Genomic DNA, 19,966 nt, shown 5'->3' with positions numbered 1-19,966 from the left:
ACAACACCTGTGCCTCTGTATTTCCTTCTATAGAAACCCTGTAATGTAATTCTACGTTACATTATTTAATTCTAGGTTACGTTGTATTCTCAGAGGTCTAGTTGGATTGCCGCATCAGTTCGTGTCTTCCAGACAGTTTAGACAAGCAAGAGATATTTGTTTCTTTTTTTAATTGTCCATCCTTCTTTCTTTCCTGAACTGGAGATAAAGGAGAGGTGAAAGTCCAGTTATCCTCAGCCTTGAGACTTACCTATGAAGCAGGACTCTTGCTTCTTCCATGTCCAATCGGAAGAGCTGATGCACCTTGCTCTCCTTTCACCAACCTGAATCATCCAGTGTCTGTATTCGGTCTGCATTCAAAATATCATACGTACTGTTACACTCGGAAAAAGGGTGTGTACTTTTGAATTTGGCACATGAATATAGATATATATATAGCATTTTATATATTTTTATTTTTTTCCAAATTCATTGAGGTATAATTGACAAAATTATATATACTTAAGGTATACAATTTGATGTTTTGATATTTGTATACATTGTTAAATAATCAACATTATCACACTAATTAACATATCCATCACCTCACATAATTACCTTTTGCATGTGTATGTGTTGAGAACACTTCTGATCTACTGTCAGCAAATTTTAAATTTTACAACACAATATTGTTAACTATAGTCACCATGCTCTACATTGGAGCTCTAGAACTTATTCATCTTGCATGATTATATCTATGAGTTCAACAATTTTAGATTCCACATATAATTGAGATTATATAGAATTTGTCTTTCTGCCTCTGGCTTATCTTACTGAGCATAATGTTCTCCAAGTCCATCCATGTCATCACAAATGGCAGGATTTTCTTCTTTTTTTGAGGATATATAATATTTCATTATGTGTGCATTATATGTAATGCATTATATATTATATGTGCACATATATAATACATATACATACATAAAATGTATATATGTGCACATATAAACAATGGAATACACACACACACACACACACATCTCACATTGTCTTTATCCATTTATCTGTTGGTAGACATTTAGGTTGTCTCCATATCCTGGCTTTTTTGAATAATGCTGCAATTATATAAGAAATGCATACAACTTAGTAGCAAAAAATAACAACAACAAAAACCATGATTTAAAAATGGGCAAAGACCCTGAATAGACATTGCTCAAAAGAATGCATACAAATGGCCAATAGGTATATGAAAATGTATTCAACACCACTAATCATCAGGGAAATGCAAATCAAAACCACAATGACATATTAGCTCACACTTATCAGAATGGCTATCATCAAAAAGAGAAAAGATAACAACAGTTGGCAAGGATGTGGAGAAAAGGGAATCCTAATACACTGTTGGTGATGATGTAAATTAGTACATCCATTGTAGAAAACCATATGGAAATTCCTCAAAAAATTAAAAATAGAGCTACTTTATCATCCAGCAATCCCATTTCTGGGTATGTATAGCCAAAAGGATTGCATTCAGCATCTCAAAGAGATATATTAAACTATTTTTCTCTAATTTTAAATAACCTGCTTCAGTAGGCCTATATTTTTCTATTTTAAGAAAAAAAGCTTTCAACTTTTTCAGCTTTCAACTTTTTTAGTTAAAAAAGAACACGCACATTCATCAGCCTATGGTAATTTTCCCATCAGAAGAGATAAAATTAAATTCTGGGGAGTTGTAGACAGGCATCACATTAGCCAGAATGGGAGAGGAAGACTTCTCTGAGGAGGAGGCATTTGAGCTAAATCCTGAGTGATATGAAGGAACCAGCCTTGAGCAGATCTGAGAGAAGAGTGTAAAGGCCCTGAGGCAGGGCAAGCTTGGTCGGTTGAGGAAGAAGAAAGAAAGTTGACATGGCTGGAGCGTGGTGAGCAAAGGTGAACGTGTGGCAGCATGCAGCTTACACGGGGCCTTATAGACTGTGGGAAACAGTTCAGATTTTATTATAATTGCATTGAGAAAAAAATAAACACTGGACAATTTTAAGCCAGGTAATGAAATTTTTTTTAAGCTCTCTGACACAGGTGGGATTTTAGAAAAAAAGTGGAGATAGGGAGCCCTTTTAAGAAAGCTGTTAAAGTAAACCAGGAGAAAAATGAAGTGGCCGAGACCAAGGTGGTTTCAGTAGAAATAATGAGATGCTGTCAGATTTAGGAAGGATTTTAGCAGTAAAACTGACAGCACATGCTGATAGAGTGGATGTGGAAGGATACGAAAACAGAGATAAAGGATGACTCCAGGTTTAAGGTGAGAACAAGCTGGTGAATAGTACTATTAGCTGAGATATAGCAGACACGAGAGGATCCATTTGGGGGGCTGAGGATAAAAGGAGATTTCCATTTTATTTATCTTAAATTTGAAATGACTGTTACCTACCAAAGCAATGATGCTTCTTGGATATCTACTGCAATTATCTAGGTTAGAAACAGGGAAGCAGCAGTGGGGATGGGGGAGTGGGTGGATTTGAGAAATGTTTGAAGAAGGAATGAACAGGACTTGGTTATCGATGACATGTAAGTAATGGAGGAATGCAAGAGGAATTCCAAGGCCCCTGATTTGAGTGACTGAGTGCCACATTCCCTGAGAGGCGGCACAGGAGCTGGAGCATGTTTGGAAGGGAAGAGGAGGACTTCATATTTAGATAGGCTCTGTTTTGGTGCTCATGGAAAACCTGAGGCCATGTGCTCTGGGCACATTCTTATTTGAGCTCAGGTAAGAAATACAGTTCAGAAATTTAGGAGTCACCAGTGTTAACATAGTTGTCATTAGAGCCAACAAAATGAATGAGATTACCCAGAAAAGGCCCATAGCACAAAAAACAAAAAGAAACTTTATTTCAGATCAAAAGAAAAAGCTTGATGTGTGTCATGCTGGTGAGCAAAGTAATCTTGAAAATGAGAAAAAGAGAAGGGAGGGAATGACGCAAACATCCTTCCAAATCAGATGCATCATTTTATCAGAAGCGGCTCCTCTTCAGCCAGGACCTGCAACAAGGAAATATTGGACATAAGTGCAAGTCTCACATCCAAAGAGCAAAACCTGCAACCACAGAGCAGGATGATAAAGAACTCAGAAACTGAGACGTTGATCTTGAACTGTGTGTGTGAAAAGGGTGGGGTAAAGGACAGATCACTGTATATCCAGGTGATTATTTGGGTTGGGTGATTGTCTTCCAGACAGTTGAGGACAACAGATGACAAACTGGAAGTAATAAGTACAAACCACGGTGACAGGAACTGATAGCAAGGGTGCTGGGCTATTCAAAGAAACTTCATTGTGACTCCAAGATTTGTGAACACTCACTGCCCAACAGCTGCCTTTCTGGAATAATACAAGGTCTGTGTCTGGGAGGAATTCTGGAGATTACTTGGTGCTAATTTTTAATTTTACGAATGAATTGAATAAAGCCCTGGGAAGTTAACTTGTTAAAAGTCACACACCTGCTTTCAGGTAAAGTGTGTGATGATAGTGGAGGCATTCCTCTTGCACCCGGATACTGTTTATGGAGCTATTTTCAAAGGATATGAAACTAATTTTAAATATGCCTCTAGTATGTTGCAAAGCTGTATCTACTTCTGGCAGAAGTCAAGTGTAAAGGGTAAGAGTGCAGGCTTTCATTTCAAACTACCCAAGCTAGAATCCTTGCTTGGTCCCTTATGAGTCCTACAACCTTCACCTTTCTCACCTTATATGTAAAATGGAGATAATAATCTTTTTATCTCGTAGAGTTTTAATAAGGATTAAGTGAGATAATATCTGCCAAGCCCTTGCCTAATGTCTACCTGGTGGAATGCTCACAATACATTTTAGCAATTTTTTGTTGCTTTTGGTAATTACTTAATATCACTTGGCTGTCTTTTAGCAGCTCAGCTGAAAACATTAATAACAAACCCTGAGGTGTGTTGTTCTGGCACAGAGTGTGCATAAAACAAATATTTGTTGAGCAAATGACAAAAGAAGGAAGAAAAGAAGGAAGGGAGGGAAGGAGGGAGGCTGTACTGTTCAAAGATCTTTCTTCATTGTCTGGCCCACATTCTGAAATGTGGAAATGTATCGGGTATTTTTATTAGTAGTATTACTCTTTTTCTGATTATGAAATATGCAGTCAGCACTTTTGTCAGAGTAGAGGAAAGATCGAGAAGGAAGGTGTATGTCTCTGTGTGTTTTGAGCCCAGAGACACTGTCAGGGGTTTACTCTTGTTTCTACTGCTAAACTCCATCTCTGGACCTCTAAGGCTGCACATACGAGGTGTTTCTGTGTGCTAGTCACAGGCTACAGAGCACAGAGACAAAGAGCCTTCCCTTAAGGAGCTTGCAAGTGCTAGAGACCAGTGGCACAAAAGGATTTATAGAGCAGCAGAAGCTTTGATAGACCGTGTGGTGTAAATGTTAGAAGCACAAACTCTATGGCCAGACCACCAAGGTTTGGGTCCAGCACTTGGCAAATCTGTGACCTAGACAAGTTATTAACCTCTCTGAGCCACATTTTCTCCTCTAAAGTGGGGACAGTGATGATGCATGCCTGGTAAGGTTAAGAGCAGATGAGTTCGTGTATATATAAAGGGCTTGGCCTGGCATGCTGCTCATGCCTGTGCTGTTGCCTTCCTCCCAACGAGCAATGCCTGCTGTAGTTCAGAGGATGGCCACTCTGAAACTGAGAGAAGAAACCATCTTAGGTCTTGAAGAAGCTATATGAATTTTTCAGACAGAAGGATGAGAGCTGTTTCAAGCTTGGGATCAGAAGTGGCCTATTCAGGGGACTTTCAGAATTTGTAGAGGAGAATTCTGAGTTACACAGGGAAGCAGAGATTGTATTTAATGCAGTTATACTGGATCCTGTAACAGTGAAAGGAAAAAGCAAGGTTTTTGGAGAGGAGTTTAGCACAGGAAAAACAATTTTTGAAACAATTCATTGGATAAATTAAGAAGAAAATGGATGCTGAAGCCAGGGATACCAGCTTGGAGACAGTTGTAATTCGATGTGCTAAGGACCTTGGCCAGAATGCTGCAGCGTTGAAAAGCTAAAAAGAATGATTATGAGATATAGAAAGAAAGGATCAAAAGGTGGCTGGAAGCAAGTGTTAGGGAGAGGAGATGGTGGGGGGAGATGTCAAAGCTGCATGCCTGAATGGCAGGAAGAAGTGTCCGTATAATAGACACTTGTGCAAGTTCAGAGGGGTGGGTGGTTTGGGGAAAAGGATTACAAGTTTCATTCAAGTCCAGTTGCACTTGATGCAACAATGGGACACTGATGTGGAAGCTAGAATTTGAAGAAGCAGAACTGAAGTTCAGGAGAGGTCAAAGCAAAGATTGCATAAATATTTGGAACTGAATCAAGTATAGGTGAGAGTGAAATAATTGAGAGAGAGATACAGTATGGCAAGATTAAGGCAGGCTACCATGCCAGCCAGTAAGCCCACCATACTTGGGAAACTGTTGTGAGAATTATATGAAGTAACACATATGAGAACACTTATGGGATGGAGGTGGGGTGGACTATTAAATACAATATAAACAGGAAAATCTTGATGATTGCATGATAATGAAGAGATTTTTGTTTGTTTATTTGTTTGTTTTTGCCCTATTTCCTAGAATCTCAAGGCTGAAGTGGACACTTAAGCATTGTATAGGTGAAGGTGAGGGTATGAGGGCTCAGAGAAGCTGAATGAATGGGTTTCCCATGAGATCGCTGAAGAATCTGGCCTGAGCTCAGGCCCTCCACCCCTTTTCAGTGCTCTTCTCACTTTAGAGGCTGCCTCTTGAGCTAGTCCTGTCTCTCAGACGCTCCCCGAATATGATTCGATTTTCACTCTATTTTATACATAGCGTGCTCTAAAGTGCTGGATTCTCCTGCACAGGGGGTCTGGCACACGGACAAGCACACCCGGCAGCTGGCAGTGCACACAGGAAGCTGCCTCCGCACAGGCACGGCTTTATGCAGGGCGTCCTGAAAAGAAGCACTTATTTCAGACGCTGATCTTGCATCTCGCCGTCTTTTAAATTTGTGTTTCCTTTTAGTTAATTAACTAATTTTACAATCTTCAAATCATGAAATAAGCCATCTACTCATATACTCTTTACTTGTTTACTCATGTTAATCAAATAATTAATCCATGGCTTGTAATCTCCTTCCAAAAAGATATTTAAGCAGGATCCTATTTTATAAAAAGAAAGTTTTCAATCTTAACCACAATACAGCCACATCATGGCAATAATTACTTTTATAACCAGATCGGTTAAAAACTAAACAGCTATTTTTGAAAGTCCATAAAAGTGATGTCCCATGTACAAACATTTTCAACAATTTAACATAGTTTTATTGAAGGGATAGCCATTCGAGAGCTTGACCTTTTTATGAATTCCTTGTGAAGTCATAGAACTCTGAGTACCTTTTAAATTTTCTTCTTGAAGGAAATAACTTGGGAAGTGCCAAGGAAATAAATGGAGAAAGCATTTAACATAAACTGAAATCATTAATACTTAATGGGAAAACATAATATTCTATTCTGAGGCATTTTAAAACAGCTACTACAAAATCCTTTCTAGGGGACTAGGAAGTTCTTCAAAACTGGTGCTTAAATAGTATTACCTAAAGAAGGACTTGATGGAAATGGAACATGTAAAGCCCAAAGATGAGAAAAAGGTGGATGATGAGATTCAAATTACAATCAGCCCTTTATGTATGTCGGTTTCTGCATCCATGGATACAATCAAACGTGGATTTAAAATATTTGGGGGAAAAAACATGGTTGCGTCTGTACTCAATAACTGCAGATTCTTTTTTCTTGTCATTATTTCCTAAACAATACAGTATCACAACTATATACATAGCATTTATATTGTATTAGGTGTTATAAATACTCCAGAGATGATTTAAAGTATATGGGAGAATGTGCATAGGTGATATGCACATACTATATATCAAGAACTTGAGTATTCACAGATTTTGGTGTTTGCAGGGTGCCCCAGAATCAATCTGCCACAGATACCAAGAGACAACTGTACTTCAAATGAAGTACAGTTGCTATTTTTGGTCACAGATTTTCTTAAGCTTTATCCCACCCTTGGTTCCTTGGTTCCCCGTGGGACCATTGCATCATGGGTTCTTCTGTGTTGTTACTGTTTGCTGGAGAGACGCGATGCCCTTTCAAGATTTCTTCAATTTTAGAGTTAGAAAAAACAGTTCTATTAGCAAAATTTGTATGCTAAAACCCCTTTTGTTTTGAACCAGTGAGGTACAAAGTCAAGAAATACATGGGTTAACTCAAGGAAAACAGAATCAGAGTGCTCTTCTTTTGCAAGAATACTCTTTTTTCTAAGACTATTTCATCACTTTGTGGTTTCTTCTATCTTCTTTCGCTGTGTTCTCCTGCTGACCAGAACTGTCTTGAGCCCCCTTTCTGGTCTGCAGCAGCACACCCAACCCAGCACAATCATTTCTGTCCTAACGCGTAATGGGAGGGAGCAAAAGAATTCTAGACATGGAGGCCAAATTCAGGCGTCAGATTCTAGTTCCACCACTAGTTTTGCAATCTTGGGTAGGATACCTAAACTCATTCTCTTCCTCCTTGTCCTTCCATTTTAATAATTTTATCAATTTTAATAATTTCCGTTTTAATACTTTTATCAAAGTAATGAATTTTGTCAAATGCATACATAGTTAAAGTATAAAATACAATAGAAGTTACTTTTACTGGCCGGGCGCAGTGGCTCGCGCCTGTAATCCCAGCACTTTGGGAGGCCGAGATGGGCGGATCACGAGGTCAGGAGATCGAGACCATCCTGGCTAACATGGTGAAACCCCGTCTCTACTAAAAATACAAAAAAAAATAGCCGGGCGTGGTGGCGTCAGCTACTCGGGAGGCTGAGGCAGGAGAATGGTGTGAATCTGGGAGGCAGAGCTTGCCGTGAGCCGAGATAGCGCCACTGCACTCCAGCCTGGGCAACTGAGCGAGACTCTATCTCAAAAAAAAAAAAAAAAAAAAAAAAAGAAGTTACTAAGTTACTTTTACTGGCCTCTTAAGTGATTTGCCTGATTAAGCAACTCTCTCCGTTCCCTCAATATATCCTACAGACTGATGCTCACAGCCAGCACAGGACCGGATGCCCTCTAGCCCGCCTGTAAACTCCTGATCCCTCCTGCGGAGATGTATGTGGACCAAGAGTCAGTGGTGTTTGTACCCAGATGTGCTGTGCCAGTTTTGCTCATTCATATAATTATTCAATGATAATTATGTAAACCAATGATATATGGGTGTGTAAAAGAGAATTGCTATTTCTATTAAAATGTTTTGTAAAGACTCAATAAAATTGAGTTACTAAAAATAAAAGGCTATAGGCCGAGCCTGGTGGCTCACGCCTGTAATCCCAGCACTTTGGGAGGCTGAGGTGGGTGGATCACAAGGTCAAGAGTTCGAGACTAGCCTGACCAACATGGTGAAAATCCATCTCCACTAAAAATACAAAAATTAACTGGGCATGGTGGCACGCGCCTGTAATCCCAGCTACTCAGGAGGCTGAGGCAGGAGAATTGCTTGAACCTGGGAGGCGGAGGTTGCAGTGGGAGGAGGTTGCAGTGAGCCAAGATCACGCCACTGCATTCCTGCCTGGGCGACAGAGCAAGACTCTGTCTCAAAAAAATACAAAATAAAACAAAATAAAGGCTATAGAATTATATGTGAGCTAGATAGTGGCAAAATATTGGGGAAAAACTTAAATCTAAAAGGATTGTGCTTTGTGCCTTTTTCAATCTACTTTAATGAAACAGAAACTGAGAAATATACATGATGATTATGGGTGTAGTTTATGTAAGAAAATGGAGAACTGGAAATATGTGGCTATATTCTATATACAGAAATCCTGGTAGTATTTCCATGGGATTCTTATGATACTAAATTAGATAAGGTTCACATAACGCACTCAGCAGCATGTCTGATATTTAATAAGCATTCGATCCATGTTAGCTGTTATTGTGGTTATTATTCATTTAATAATTGCACATCCAGGCAATTTTAAAAGAAAAGATAAAACAAAAGGCAAGGTGAGACCAAATCAATCTTTCAAAAGAAAATATTGGGATAAACTTTTAAACCCAGCAACCAAAGGACCTAAACTTCACTGTGATTATTTTTTTCTTTGCATCCAAATATCTGTGTGTAAAATTAAGAGGATATTGATGATCAAATATCTACAAAGTTTAGCTGGAAAAACAAATCCTGATTCATTATTGAAAATAAAGCCTTGGCATTCCAATGTAACCCTATTTCAATTTTAACAACAAATTGCCACATAGCCGTAGGAAGCTCTCTAACCTTTTCCTATCCTTGTATTCTCAGTTAGATAAGGATGATGACAAACAACTAAATTAATTTATCACATTGCCAGAAGAATTATTTTGAATTCTTTGAGAAAAGTACACTATGGTTGTATTTGTGTTCTCTCACTTGAGTGTGAGCTCTACCTGGCTCAGTGCTGTGTGAAGCTCTCCAACCCTCAGGATAAGGATCAGTGAAATGCTAATTTTTTTAAAAATTAAATTTTCATCAAAGCTCTAGACCTATTCACTTATTATGATGTTATGCCAAGTTTCAACAGGTAAAACATGCTTCACCACAAAAGACAATGATCAGAATAAGTTATGGAATGAAAGGCAAAGATCCTATTTTATTCGATTATCTAAATTAAGTCTTAATTCTTTTTCAATCTTGTAAACACAATATAAGAACAGATATACTGGATGTGAGGTTTAAGATCATTAATTTTAGTGGCTCTGGCCAAACCCAGTTAATTTCTGTTTGTGAAGCAATCCCCATTGTTGGGGTTTCAAGTTATTTTCACAGTTGACCGTGGAAGAATATGCATAGCTATTCAGTACATGATCTTGTAGCTAGTCAGTCAGTCTCTATTGATTGTATGGACTGAGCCCAACATCCTACATATTTATTATGTACAAATACACAGAAAAATAACAATGATTTAAAAGATATACTTAAAGCCTTTAAAGAGCTATATGCTATATTACTATTATTGAGAGGTGGGCGAGGATACTTTTCCTTAGGAGACAATTCAAAAGATAAAAAATAAATTGTATTTATTTCCCTATCATTTAATCGATGCTTAAAGAAATAGCTCTTTCAAAAATTTAGGTTAGTTCAATATATATGCATAAGACTAAACTAGGTTCAGAGAAGTTAAAAAGAGGAACCAGACTGGATCATCCCAGTGTTCAATAAGTTTACTATAGTGGGGGAGAAAGGCATTTATCTAACTAGTATACTTCCATCCATGATGTGTGGAGGGACAAACTAGACCAGGGAACAATTACCAATACCTGAGTGTACTCTCATTGTAATGTCCTAATATCAGGCTTCCAGACACCGTTGAGAAATTGCCAGATTTGCACAACCTTTGTATTTGAGCCATTATGCAGATGGAGGAAAGAGCTTATCATGTCCACATTTTTTAAGGAAATGACTTGATTGTTATAAGTCAGATAGCTTAAAAGCAATGTTTGATGAGAACAATCTCTCATACAATCGATAAGCAACTTACCAGAATATTGTAGGATATGAAGAAGCAGACGCATTTGACTTTTTGAATAACCAGTTTTTCCACACCAATTTAACTTCCTTTCTTGATTCAGTGACAGCCTACGTAAATAATGATAATGTGCTAGAAATAATCAATTTTGTATGGAGGAAGATTTTGAGTTCTAGTCTAAACAATATTCTTATCACTAAGCCATGATAGTGTGACCTTAATCATGCTACCATTACCTGCGTGAACAGGTAAATATAGAGTTGCAATTACAATAAAGTGGGTGGGAGCAATGCATTACATATCCAGGTCCAGCCCCTGGGGATCACTTGTACTGAAGGACCTGTAACTTACTGATGAGCTATGTGACTCGTAAATACCTGCCTCCAAAATGCAGATATTACTAAATCAAGTAGAATGGCTAGTACCTTACACCAGGAAGTTCATAACAGGACAATTCAAAATGCCCTTGGATATATGCTTTAAATCATTCTAAAAACAGAATAGCATATCATTGATGCAAGTGTAAACTGGTATTTTCTGGCACACGTGAAATTTTCTAAAAAATAATTTAAAAGACAAGTGCCAATAAGATTTTTATCTCAATTAGGGTTAGCAAAGCAATATTATAAATGAGTCACACTGAGACTAGGTGATTTAAATGAGGCAGGCTAGCAGGACAGACAATTAATCCTACCATTGCTTAAGCCACACCATCCTTTAGTACTCATTCAAGTTTTAGTCAACATACGTTGAAAGATATTTTTTAAAAGGCATGCAAAGAGCAAAAAATTACATATATATATTTATAAAATATAGAATCGAATATATATTAATATATAATATATATGTAAATGTATTATATAATATATATTTCATTATAGTTATATATTATATAAAATATATGGTATGACATACAGTATATATATATGTCATAGTATGTTGTATTATATATTATATATATACATATATGTATAATGTTTTAAAGGAAAGAAATGGAACAATGTAACCCAAAAAGCCAAAAACTAAGTAGTCATATAATTACATTCTTACTTCTCTGTAAGATTGTTCTCAGAAGGAACTGAGGCTCTCCTCTCCCCATAGGTGACTGAGCAAGAAGAAATATACTATGTTACAATAGGCCAACTTCATCTGGCAGAAAGAGGCCCTTGGTAATCACCATGAAAAATCACTGGTTCAAGGAAAACCTTAAGATTTCTTTCTTATAGCTGTTTACTACAGAATAAACTATCATTCGTTCTGGATAATTTAAATATCCATGGGATTGCTTGCCTCAGAGCCCTCTTTTTTATCCTAGCTTTCTGTTCATTTATTTTTCCAAGCTTCCCAAACTAAGGCATCCAATAGTGGGCCACTAATAATCAATGCCAGGAGCTGTACATGGCATCTCTATCTCAATTTCACCCAAAGACATTGAGCCCAAGTACTCAATTTTACACAAAGATTTTATTAATAAGTGAAAATATTATATATTAGCACATTGATCTGTTATGGGGTGGAATGCTGAGAAACGAAATTGTCTTCCTTGTGATGGTCATTTTCCAATGCTACCCACCCCCCAGTCCCTGGCTCCATTTCCCTGCCACAAAGAGTACAGGCTCAAAGCCCAGGCTTTTTGGATACCAAATTTTCATGGTAATGCCAGGTTTCCTAATAAGTGACACCAAGCTTAATCAGGCCAGAAACACAGGGGATGACACATTTTATTTCATGACCGTCTCCCTTCCCATCATTTTCCTTGTTACAAATAAACTATGAGAGGCTTTGAGGCATCTTTGTGTAGAAAGTTTTATAAATGTCTTTGGATGTGATGGTAATATATGAATTTCTTTCCTGTTCTTTTTCAGGATGGGAACCAGTGAAGTACTTGCGGCCTGTACCCAGAATCAGTGAGTAACTTCCTCATAATGTTTGAGTCTTGGGTAGTTATAAATAAGCAGAGCAACAACTACAATATCTGAAAACCTCAGAGTGTGGCTTTTAAGCACCTGTTCTGCTGATAATAGCCATCCCTAGAAAGCACAGCCTAGGTGGCATTTTTGGCGTGCATAAAGTCTTGGAGCGTGGGGAGAAAAGCAAGCAAACCACAATCCTTGTCCTCAAGGGATTTACAAAGGAAACTAAAGGCTCTGAAGACTGATTTCAGTTATATATAGGATGGTGTTTACCTTATTTGAAAAAGTTTACAAATTTTTCTATTTTTATTTTAAAAGTATTTAACATTTTCCTGGCGCATTGCACTATAGTCTATTTTTTTTTAAATGTCTTCCTCTATGAATAGAGTAAAGCCTCATTAATTCAGATACTGCTAATACACAATTCTTGAGAATTTGATCTAGACTAAGCTGAAATTTAGCTTTGAATTGTCTTCAAGGAATGGATTTGCTAAGTGAAATGGAACATTTGTGACCCATGTAAAAAGAATACATTGTTTTCATGGCTTTAGCATACAGTGGTCTTTAGGCAAGAAGATTCAGCTGTAAAATAAGGATTATTAAGGTCATGAAGTAGATGTCCCCTTAGACAGATTTTATTGTTTTATTGAAAGTAATAAAACAATGTTGCTTTCAAAACATTCTGACTTCCATAATTCAGGCTAGATCTTCCTCTCCTCCTTTCCAAACTAATTAGTCTAATGAGGTTTACTATTGTGTAATATGTGGATGGAAGCATTTAGTAATAGAAGATCAATTCCTATTGTCTTAAAAATTTAAAAATATAAATTCTAATTTTGGGATGCATATCTGTAAAGTGATCACCTAGATGACAGTAGTATGTTTACTTTACAAGAAAAAATGATATATTATTCCATTTTCTTTTTCATGATCTCACATGGCAGGTAACTGTTTTTTCATTTAAAACTCAATATTTTTGCACAGCAAGCAAGTCAGATTCCTAGGGCAATAGCAAAGATTTAAGGTGAGGGAAAAAAACAAAATCAGACCATGCCCTCCTAGGGGTATGTTGAAAAATTGGAGTAGTAACTGAGTCACCATGCATCCATTTATTCCTTTATTCATTCAACAAACACTTAGCCAAGGGCCATGTTTATTGCATCAAGGGATGTAGAGATAAATAAAATTCCCTTTTTGTCTTCACTTTGCTGGTAGCCCATAAGTTGAGACAGAGATGGAGATAAATGATTTTCTCATGTGATAAGCAATGTGTTATCCCAAAAAACAAAGTACTTTGGGAATGCACAGAATACACTGTTAAATCTAATAGGAAGAGTTGGGGAAATATTCAGTAACAGTTATCACGCTTGAACTGATTCTTTAAAGAATGAATGGAATTTCTACAAGTAGAGAAAGGGAAGGACAGCATTTCAGGCAGTACAAGCAAAAGCATGGAGACATCAAAGCACATGTATTGCCCAAGCAAAACAACGTAGACTTAGAGTTAGTTGTATAGAGCTGAGGGAATGTGGGAGTAGTGTATGGTCTATACATAAAGGTATATTACCAAGAAAAGATACCCTTTAAGTGGTCGAAAACAACAATTGGAGTTTAGAGAGAGAAAGATTTGAGAGTCTTTTGCATAAAGAGTTGAAATGTGAAGAAATGGAAATAAATAAGATCATTCAAGGGCACAGGAGAGAACTTTTAGGAACACAGGATAGAATCAACTTCTTCCTGAGACAGGAGAAAAGGATGAGTGGGGAAAAACTAATATAAGTTTAAAGATGGATATAAAGAAATTTGAGAGAGTTTATTCCTGAAAGCTTCCATTTTCTTGCCACTATACTGTGAATAAGCATGGGATGTAGAATAGGAGGACACAAGTTCGAAACTCAATTCAGCCACCCACGAACAACACAACTTGGGTAGGTCACATAACCCCTCTAAATTTCCATTTTACCATCTGTGAAATGGAGATAATACTAACATGCACTTCATAGGTCAGAGAACTCATAACACATGTGGAGGCACTTTATAAACTATAATGCACTTGGCCAGAACACATGCTGGGTAACTTCACTGAGCTCTTGCTTATAAAACAGGGACAAGCTGGTCATGGGGACATGTACCTGTCATCACAGCTACTCAGGAGGCTGAAGTAGGGGGATTGCTTGAGGCCAAGAGTTCAAGATTGTAGTGTATGACGATTATTGTACCTGTAAACAGCCACTGCGGTCCACTCTGTGCAACACAGTGAGACCGTATCTCTAAAAAATCAAATAAAATAAGGATAACAGCACATAGCTTACATGGGTTACTGAGATCATTAAAGATAAGGTATCTACCATGTGTGCTCTATAGATGGGAACCACTGGGTTACTGTCTTCTGTGAGTAAGAGCTTGTCTTTGGGGAAAGAGGAAAAAATTCTGCAATGGGGAAACAAGACAAGAAAGAGACATGGAAAAATATTTTTTAGCAGAATTAAAAGCCCATACTGAAAGCATGAGTTTGCAGGTACAGCCACACCTGTGTACTCTGGAACAATCAAAATGAATGAGTTGATGGTCTGGGGTTGGGGTAGATCAAAGTAGGTATGCTAGTGCCTGAGAGCAAGTGCCATCCAGGGGACAATTGGAAACGCTGGCCAATGCAGATCTCAGAAGTGTAGAGGCCCTGTTCTCCGGCCTCAGCATTAGTTTGACAGAATGGCGCCCTTTCTATTCAGAGTCCACAGCCTGTGATCCTATGACTTGTTGTTGTCAAGTGAGTGAGCGGCTTATGCAAAGGACTGAGCAGCCAGATGCCTCCAAGGTTATATACTGTCACCATCAGCTAACCTCCAGCCCTGACGCTACTGCTCAGATTTAGGACAGTGGCCAGTCTGACCCCTGCCTGACCCTCCTACTCTCTCACCTCCCACCCTTGTCTCACATCCCAACTGCAGCCTATTCCCAGCCTCCCCTTCCACTTGAACTTTCATTCTTCCCTAGCACATAGGGTAGTAAAAAAGCTGTCCACCTCCTCTGAAATAGAAAGGTAAAGTTTCAGCTAACTATTAATAAAAAGGAGCCAGATTGCATGCTACCTGCCCCTCACACCTTTAGCACCAAATCTAAACCTCATTCCAGAATTTGCTGGTTGCAACAGGCAAGACTGCACTTCCTCCCACACTTGGAAGTGAGTTATCTCACCATCCACTAGGAAAATGTTTGGTGTCCTCTTAAAATGTTTAGCGAGCCTTGGGGACCCCAAGAGAGAGCTGCCAAGATCTATCTTGATAGTTACTAAACTTACCTCCGAGAGAGATTTGAATTATTAGAGCTTTCATCCTCAATTTGCCAAATGGCAGTAATAAAGGAAATATAGGCTATATCTTGCACATTATTGACTCCTATTTTAATTAATGTAAGACACATTCCTCATTTGGGAGCATGGTTGATTCACTCAGTCAATGGCTATTCATTAAGGATATACCAAATGCAAGGTGCTAGCTCCTAGTCAAGATCTTTGGAGGTAATGAATATAAACATCTCCCATGAATAACATTTGAAACATCTGGAAAAACCTATCCAATTAGACAAAATTCCAGGCTCCTGTGAAAAGACAACTCCAAAGACTCATTAGGGGTTGAGAAACCCAGAGCATTTTCTTCTCTCTTCTCAGCCTTGGCTCCCAAAGCGCACTCTTCTGTAACTTCCAACATGAATCACGTGAAATCCACCTCCAAGTGCCTTGCTTCCTGTACATTTCTTTCGGTCCACTGTGGTAACCTGCTAATGTGGAGATTGCCCCATGGCACATTACTACCCTCAACCCCACAGGTGGGACTTCCGTACACAGCATGAACCACACTGAAGTGCAGCCCTGCCTTTCCCAGGGTAGGAAGCACCAAGTAATGTGTCTCCTAATATGGTTTCAGACACGGTACTCTCTCCCATTCTGCAAATGCACATCAGTCCTTTCTCCAAGGTGCTTTAATCTTCTAGTGTCATGCCAGACACTCACCCCCCCCAGTGCCCTCTACAACTCCCATTTTATTTCTGCCTGGTTTGTACCCAGTTGCCTGCTCAAGAAAGCAACTCACCACTCATTAAAAACAAATGCAAAGACAAGTATCTGTTCATTTTATTTCTTTGACCCTAATTACACCCTCCTTGTATTTCCTTCTGTAATCAACATGTCTCCCATTTCTGGGTTCTTTGTGTATGTTCTTTTTCACTCTTGTTTCTATCCTTTACATATCCCACAGATTTTAGTAATCCTTGGAATATGGTCTTTTAGTTTATTTCCCACTTAAAAGAACACAAGACTCACATCCATTCAGTGGCAAAGCCAGCATTAGGGAGAGGTGTGCAGTAGCATGTCATTAACATGTTTTTCTCTTTTTTTTTTTTTTTTTTTGCCATGTAGTGAAACAGTGTTCAATTTGGACCAGTTCTGTGAGTCCTTGACAGCAAGAATATAACCCAGACTAGCATCTCCGATTTGGAGATCTCGATAAAGTTCAAAGCAGAATCTAAAACTTGACTCTTCTGACTCTGACTCCTTTACGTCTCTAGGCCTCCATTTACAGGAACTGAAAGAAAATACTTTTCCTCTATTTTGTAAGTGGAGAGTAATTCAAAATCATTTCTTAGGGTCATTGAACTGAGAAATGTTCCTTGGAATTTCATGAAGAATATCTTGAGGCAGGGTTTATGTACCAGCAAAAGGATACACATATTCAAGGGTAATACCTTTTTACGTATTGATAGCATACTCTCTTTCGGAGTAGAGGGCTGCTTTTGTGCCAAACTGAAGTGCCGTGTGATTTTAAAGCTAGAGTTAATCCTTGCAGGCTACTGTTGGTCCACAAATCGGCACTTGGTGCCCTAGAGCTTTGCATTTGGTAGGCATGTTCTCCTGGGCGTGGGTCCTGAAATGTACTATTGTTTACCTGCACTCAGTGTCTTTGCCGTCATTTGGCAAAAGGAGGGAGGTACATCACATTCACAAGCACTGCAGATTGCAGAGATACAGTTCCCAAACATAAGTCAAGACTCCAGCCCAGCACGGGGCATGGCTCAGGGTATTTTCTGGGGCACACATTGCTAGCTCCTCTGCACTCAGTTTCTCTGGGTAATGAGACAAATTGAGAAGAAGGTGCTATGGTGTTAAAATCAAGGGTGGGGTTGTCACGAAGGTTACAGGGTAAAGAGGGCCGGTACCCATCTCATAAGTGTCCATATCTGGCAGGCCCACTCTCCTGCTCTCTCTCCTCCTTGCCTGGGGGCATATTTCCCATTGTCAGCCTGAACATTCTTTTCTGTAAATCCAGGATTACCAAAGTTGGTAGGAAAGGATAGTTAGAGACTTTTCTGCAGCCTTCCTAAGGCTGTGAGAATTAAGCCTTACAAATCTTATAAGAATTGATGAACATGATGATATTTTTTAAAATTCAGCATAAATCTTCAGATTCGTAGCCTAACAATCTCAACTGAAAAGCCCTTATCCTGCAGGGGAAAGAAAAATTACTGTTTGCCAGCCTTACCTACTGTCAGACCAAGCCTCGATTTTCCAACAGTTTGTACCTTCTGCACACACTGGGGCTGTCTTTCTCACATGTGTAAAAATAAACTGTGAAGTTGTTGGGTTTTTTTTCTTTTGTAGGGGAAAGGGCTGTATATGATTATTCTTGTATGAAAATAATTAGCAAAGAAAAAGTGGCACCCTGCAGTTAATTTAGCTATTCTCTTAAATATTTTCCTGGTACCTGAATTACATGAACATAATATTCTAATAAGCTGATCTGCAAGTATTTTTCTCCTTCTCACTGAGGTTTGGAGTAATCTAAAGGGTCAAGGTTTTCAATCTTTTTCTCTTGCATTGAAATGATTTGTCATTTCCATCATGACAACACCCAAAAGTCAATTTTTGGGGCCTTGTTAAAGTGCCCCATAGAATAATTCAGTGGTGATGGAGACGGAGCTCTTCTCAAAGTGTAACTACTCCCCTTGCTGGCATAGTGTGGCAATGACATTCATCTCTGAAAATTTAATCTTGATTCTGGACAAGGCTTTTTGGTTTTGGTTTTTGTAATTCTTTATGTTTTTGAACTTCACAATAAATTGAGGCTTAATCTAAGGAAACTGGATGCATTAATGTTGTCATCATACTTGATAAACTAAGTTGATAAATTTATAAAATACAAGAATTCTAAAAATGTTTCACATGCCTAGAAAGTAGGGAAATATTCCAAATAGTGTTCAGTAATACAATTTTATACAAAATAATAGAATCTCTTAATTTTAAAATTGATGTATAATTTAGAATAAAATGCACAGATCTTAAGTATTCTCTCAATCCAGTAAGTTTTGAGAATTGTATACATCTGTGTACCAGCCACCCAAAATAAGATATTGAATCTCACACCCTAAATAGTTTTCTCTTTGCCCTTTCCAGTCAATTCCAATTCAAAACCTCATCAACTACCTCCCTACCCTTCTTCTACCTTCTCTCTACTTCCCAGGAAACCACTTCTTATGTATTTCACCATAGTTTACTTTGGCCTATTCTTGGACTTAATATAAATGGAATCACACAGCATGTACCTTGTAAAGGCCCCTTTCACATGCCATAATATTTTTGAGATTGTTGCATATATCAATCATTCATTCCTTGTTTATTGATGTGTGATATTCCACTGTATGACTACGTTACAAATTACTTATCCATTATCTTGTTTTTGACATTTGGATTGTTTCTAGTTTGAGGCTATTATGAATAGGACTGCTATGGACATTTTTGCACAGATCTGTTTGTGAATATGATGTTCTTTGACTTATGATGGGGTTATGTCCCAAGAAGCCTATCATAAGTCAGAAATATCGTTATGTTGAAAATGCATTTAATACCCCAATAATTTGTGATTAACCATAAATTTTCCAGTGTCTCCTTGGTTTATTCTCTTTTTTCTGAGAAATATAAAGTAGAAATAGAAATTTGAGTGTTTTGAAAATTGTCAGGCTTGAAGTACTAGAAAAACTCAGTGTGAGGTTTGAATGTCCCATTTATGATAATGACTTTAGATAATGATCTTTATATCACAAGTGATTTTATAGCATTATTCACTGTCTTTCAGCAAGGACTTCAGTTCCAGGGAGGCAGAACATACGATTTCTGTTCTTTATCCTCACCTTTGCAGCGAGAGGATGATGGCAAATTATGAAACTCTCCTAATAATATTATGTATTGCATACAGTGATTTAATACTGTAAATCAGTATTTAAATAAAGTCTTTAATATCAAACATGCATACTATATCTGTCATCATAGATGTATATATACACATAACTATAGAAAGAGAGATTGATGTAGGTATAGATATATAAAACATCCTCATCACCTTTATTAAGATAATGTTCTAACGCGACCTAGAGCTTAGGAAAGCTCTAACACTATTTCCTTTGATTAGTGTTTATTGACCCATATTGTGCT

At 38.0% G+C, this 19,966-nt stretch overlaps 1 protein-coding gene across 4 annotated transcripts in view; it reads left to right on the top strand.

Moving 5' to 3' along the window:
• The window catches only part of CHST9 (carbohydrate sulfotransferase 9), a 272,296-nt gene that overhangs the window by 144,306 nt on the left and 108,024 nt on the right, over positions 1-19,966 (top strand). For all 4 annotated transcript variants that reach the window (XM_054461218.2, XM_054461221.2, XM_054461217.2 and 1 more), the window contains one exon: positions 12,439-12,480. In XM_054461218.2, the coding sequence (XP_054317193.1) occupies positions 12,439-12,480 (42 nt within the window). The remainder of the gene's footprint in view (positions 1-12,438; positions 12,481-19,966) is intronic.

This window comes from Pongo pygmaeus, chromosome 17 (genome assembly GCF_028885625.2).
Source record: "Pongo pygmaeus isolate AG05252 chromosome 17, NHGRI_mPonPyg2-v2.0_pri, whole genome shotgun sequence".
NCBI classification, from domain to species: domain Eukaryota; kingdom Metazoa; phylum Chordata; class Mammalia; order Primates; family Hominidae; genus Pongo; species Pongo pygmaeus.
Note: the sequence above shows the minus strand (reverse complement) of the source record. Positions and strands in the feature narration are given on the sequence as shown.